The following is a 4211-nucleotide window of genomic DNA, read 5'->3' on the forward strand; positions in this document are numbered from 1 at the left end:
TTTATTTTAAGCATGGCATCTGAATGAACCATGAGTAAAATAATAACTGTCATTTCCCTCCTGGAACGAACAAGCTATTCGAATAATTCTACGTCGAAGTGTCAGCAAAATGTATTTGAGTTAGTGGCCGTGCTACAGTGCAGACCACCAGAGGATGCTGATGCTGAGCATATATACATTTTTCCATTATGCGTGTAAAGTAATTCAAAAAATGACTTTATTTTAAAATAAAGCAATTACTCTAACTTAACACCGTTATGGTTGTAAGATAACCAAAGTATGTTGCTTTCACATTCATAACATGAGGCTCAATCTACCAACCTGCTTTACAAACATTTCCCTCGGCCACTGTCATGGCTGCCAATAATAAAATTAGGGTAACGATGGTACGTAATGATTCATTTCTTCATTAATAATCTGCATTGTTTTCTCTCAATTAGAAAAATCCCAATATATTTTACAGGAGCCTTCTAAATGTCTTTGTATCATTGACATGAAAATCAAATATAACTATAATTCTACGTGACAGAGAAAACCATCAAATCCTCACATTTCAAAAGCCAGAACCAGCAAAAGCTCGACAGTTTTTTAATCTATCATAATTTTCAAATTAAACTTCTCTTACTCGACTGATTGTTTAGGCTGTGGTTTAAAAGAAAAGAAAATGCTGAGATTCACTGTTCTTGCCAATCGTTTATTGTGTTTAAAAGTGGATGAGGTTCACAAATACATTTCTTTTAAGAAGTAAAAGTTCATCAAAGTCGCCATCGCATGCCATCGATAGGGGCCTGTGCAGGGATTCACAGCAGCTCATATCAGTGCTCAGCGACTTCAGAGGACACAGCAGTGATCTAGCAACTGGAATCTTTGGCTGCAGTGAAAACCTACAAAGAATCGGGTTATAATGGCACACGCGTGCACAACACAGGGTCAGATTAACGTGATAATGCAGCATCAGTAATGGAAAAATAAGTCAATTCAATAACTGTCAGACTCTTTGATAACACTTTTATAACAAATCTATTGCTTGTTTTTTACTTTCATGGCAAGGCTTATAATACTGGTGCTTTTGTTTTGTTTTTTCATTCAAAAAAAGTAGAAGAGAACAAACGGTTAATACAGATTCCAAATACGTAAAAATGGGCTGTTTGCGGGTTCCTCTTTTGATTGACATTCGATTCAAAGCCATGGAGAGGTTATCCACACTTTTACTAATTAGCAGCACCTTCTCTGATCTTCCCTCAGACTGAGGGGACGGGTATCTGCTGCACGGAGGTGCTTTCAAAGTCTTGCAGTGCGTCTTGGTGAGTGTGGTAGTGCATGGCTACATACGACTTGGCGAAGGCAAACGTCTGAGAGCTGACTGGTTGCAGGCTGGTAGGGGAGCTGGGTCCTGCAGAGGGACTGCTGTTGTATATGCTATAGTAGGGCTCAATGCGGGTGTTGATAGGGGTGGAGGTACTCGGGGGACGGGGTTTGACTCGCGCACCCGTGGCCCTCGGACTACCGGCGCAGTCCCTGGAGTGGCTGGGCCCGCAGGCCTGGTCGACCAGCCTCCGGGGTGGCTTGGGGGACAGCACGTAGGCCGAGTTGGTCTCGTGATGGGAGGATTTATTGCGATTGACCTCCAGGCTGCCCTTTCCCATGGCGTGCAACCGAGTCTTCTGCTTGCAACAGAGAAAGCCCAGTGCCGCCCACTGAACGCACCACAGCACGCGGCGGCGGAGGCCCGCGCTGTTGCGCGAGTACACGAAGGGATTGATTCCCGACTTGAGAAAAATGAGCACAAAGCCGCACAGTTCAAACTGGTAGTGCGCGAAGCTGCTCTCCGGCGACAAAACGTCCTGTGCCAGCGAAACTCCCATCGGCAAGCAGCAGAGCAGCACGGAGAACACTATGACTATGCAGGTGACAACCGCCTTCGAGTCTTTGGCTGTGGCCAAGTTGACCGGAGACACCAGCTGACAGCAGGTGGCTCCTTGGGCCGCGCCCGGGACCAGAGGCTGGCTGGCCTTGTTGACACACGAGTGCGTGGGGACTTTCTGCAGTTTGTTGTAAGTCTGGTTGTGGTACAGAGACGGGTCCTGAACCGCACACTGCATGCTTTCGAAGCCCGCTGCGATGAGGGGCGGCGGGGGCGGAGGGCACGTGGCGTCCACAGTGATGACCGGGCACTTTCTGACTTGCGCGTTCTTCCTCAGCGTCCGCGCGATCATCACATAGGACACGGACACCACGGCCACGCAAAAGGCAAAGTCTGCCAGGTAGACATACAGCACTACCCTGGCCTGTCCACCTCCGAGGCCAAAGTGAGGCAAGCAGGGTCCATCCCTGCGCGGGTACGCTCGCATGGTAAGGAGGGCGGCCATGGTGAAGCTGGATGTCCACAGCAGGGCGGTGAGGGCCAGCGTGCAGGCGAAGGAGGCGGCGCGGTTGGGCTGCTGCCCCAAAACCATGCGCAGTCGATGCAACGCAATGACAGCGACCGTCTCCAGGGACATGATGATGAAGCCCGAGCTGGTCAGGTGGAAGGCGAAGCAGAAACTCTTGGACACGCCGTCCCCTCCGCCCGCATCCAGGAAAAGCACCAGTGCAAACATCGGAGCCGTCACGCAGCAAATGAACAAGTCGCAGAAGGACAAGTTGAGGATCATGAAGTCAAAGTTGGTGCGGAACTTGCGGAACACCGGGTCGAAAAAGGACAGGAACACCACGAGATTGCCATAAGAGCCCAGGCAGAAGATGAAGACGAGGAGGAGAGAGCAAAAGGCCAAGGTGCCGGTGTGGATGACGGCCCAACTCGACGGTGTCTGTGTGCCATTGAAGTTCGGCAGTCTTGGCACATCCACCAGGTCTGATGGTGTAACAGAGGTGTTCATCGTATTATTAAGAATTTATAAGGATCCCACAGTCATCAGTGTCGGCATTATTCCTCTTTATGGAAGGAGGACAGTGTGATCAGTGGCTACTGCCTGAACCATTGCTGCCTCTTTAGGGGGAGAGCTACGAGAAGGATACAAAGTCATAGATTAGCTACGTAGAAAGTAGATTCATTTAGGATTAATCAAAAATAGATCCTTTGTGATCCACTCGAAATATGTTTACGTCTTAGTAAGATGCTGTGACACGTTAGACAAGCTACAGTGGGCTATTATCGAAGAACCTCTGCATTCTGCCAATTATACATTACAACCCCCCCCCAACACACACACACACACACACACACTGCTGTAATCCAGATGTAAAATGTGCACATCACTGTATTCTGCACCTATCTTGTTTTCAAACCGTTAAATAGTTCGGATAATCAATAGGAGAAAATATAACCTACCATCAGTGATCGTGGGTCCATTGGATGCTGCACATCTTGATTTTAAAGTGATCCGATAGAAAGTGAACGAACCTCGGCTTTGACGCAAAAAGAAAAAGAAAAAACGTATTTCAACGGCAGATCACCGGAAAGCGGTGAATTGAACAGTGACATACAAAACGCTTCCTCACATGTATGCTTTCTTTTTTTTTTTTCAACGCGTTTACAGCACAAACAGTTGGTCGCATTGTCGTTTTTTCTCGGTGATGGACGCGCTGTCGCGCCGGCGCGCTGCAGGAGGAGTGTGGAGTCACCGCCGACGGATCTGCCAACAAGCAGCTCAGCACGCGACCCCGCCGCATCCACGAGAAGCCACACAAATATGTTGATTTTTAGCTTCACTACAAGGTCAGAGATTTGAAAGAGGCCGTTACGCCATATTGAGACTTTAGATAAACCCATACCCCCCCCCCCCCCTCCCTACGTGCACAAACCCCAAATGGCAACACGCAGTACTGTAGCTTATACGGATAAAAATGGTCGTCCAACAGTATTTAATGGTCAAATTACGGTTTTCTTTTGCACGGTTTTGTATATTTTGTTGAGATTCTCGGCTGTATGGATTCTCCAATATTAATGTAATATGTTTCTCTTTTTCACTGCCGTCCTTGGGAACAGCACATTATTAAGAATGTCGTTGCTAGGCGACGCGCAGTGGTGATTGTGTGTGCAGGGGCAGTAATCATGGGTCATGGAGGGCAATGTTTGTCTCAAAACATGTTTCTACTGATGGGGTCTGACGAACTGTTGAAATTGAAAGTTGAAATTGTGAAAAATATCAGAAAGAATATTTCATTGAGGGATTGGAGTTAAGACCTATCTTGAAAACAGAGAATTTCAA

At 47.4% G+C, this 4211-nt stretch overlaps 1 protein-coding gene across 1 annotated transcript; it reads right to left on the bottom strand.

Annotated features, from left to right (window-relative positions):
- Positions 1 to 673: 673 nt before the first annotated feature.
- Positions 674 to 3971, bottom strand: gpr75 (G protein-coupled receptor 75). Its single transcript, XM_040177897.2, has 2 exons — positions 3332 to 3971; positions 674 to 3003 (listed from the first exon to the last, which is right to left on the bottom strand). Exon 2 carries the CDS (start codon positions 2877 to 2879, stop codon positions 1242 to 1244), a length of 1638 nt encoding a protein of 545 aa, XP_040033831.1. The 5' UTR covers positions 2880 to 3003; positions 3332 to 3971; the 3' UTR covers positions 674 to 1241.
- Between the last annotated feature and the right edge of the window lie 240 nt (positions 3972 to 4211).

Source organism: Gasterosteus aculeatus, chromosome 6 (genome assembly GCF_964276395.1).
Source record: "Gasterosteus aculeatus chromosome 6, fGasAcu3.hap1.1, whole genome shotgun sequence".
Lineage (NCBI taxonomy): Eukaryota > Metazoa > Chordata > Actinopteri > Perciformes > Gasterosteidae > Gasterosteus > Gasterosteus aculeatus.

Coding starts and splice junctions, on each gene's coding strand:
- gpr75 (XM_040177897.2), bottom strand. CDS start 2,879: ATGAACACCTCTGTTACACCATCAGACCTGGTGGATGTGCCAAGACTG.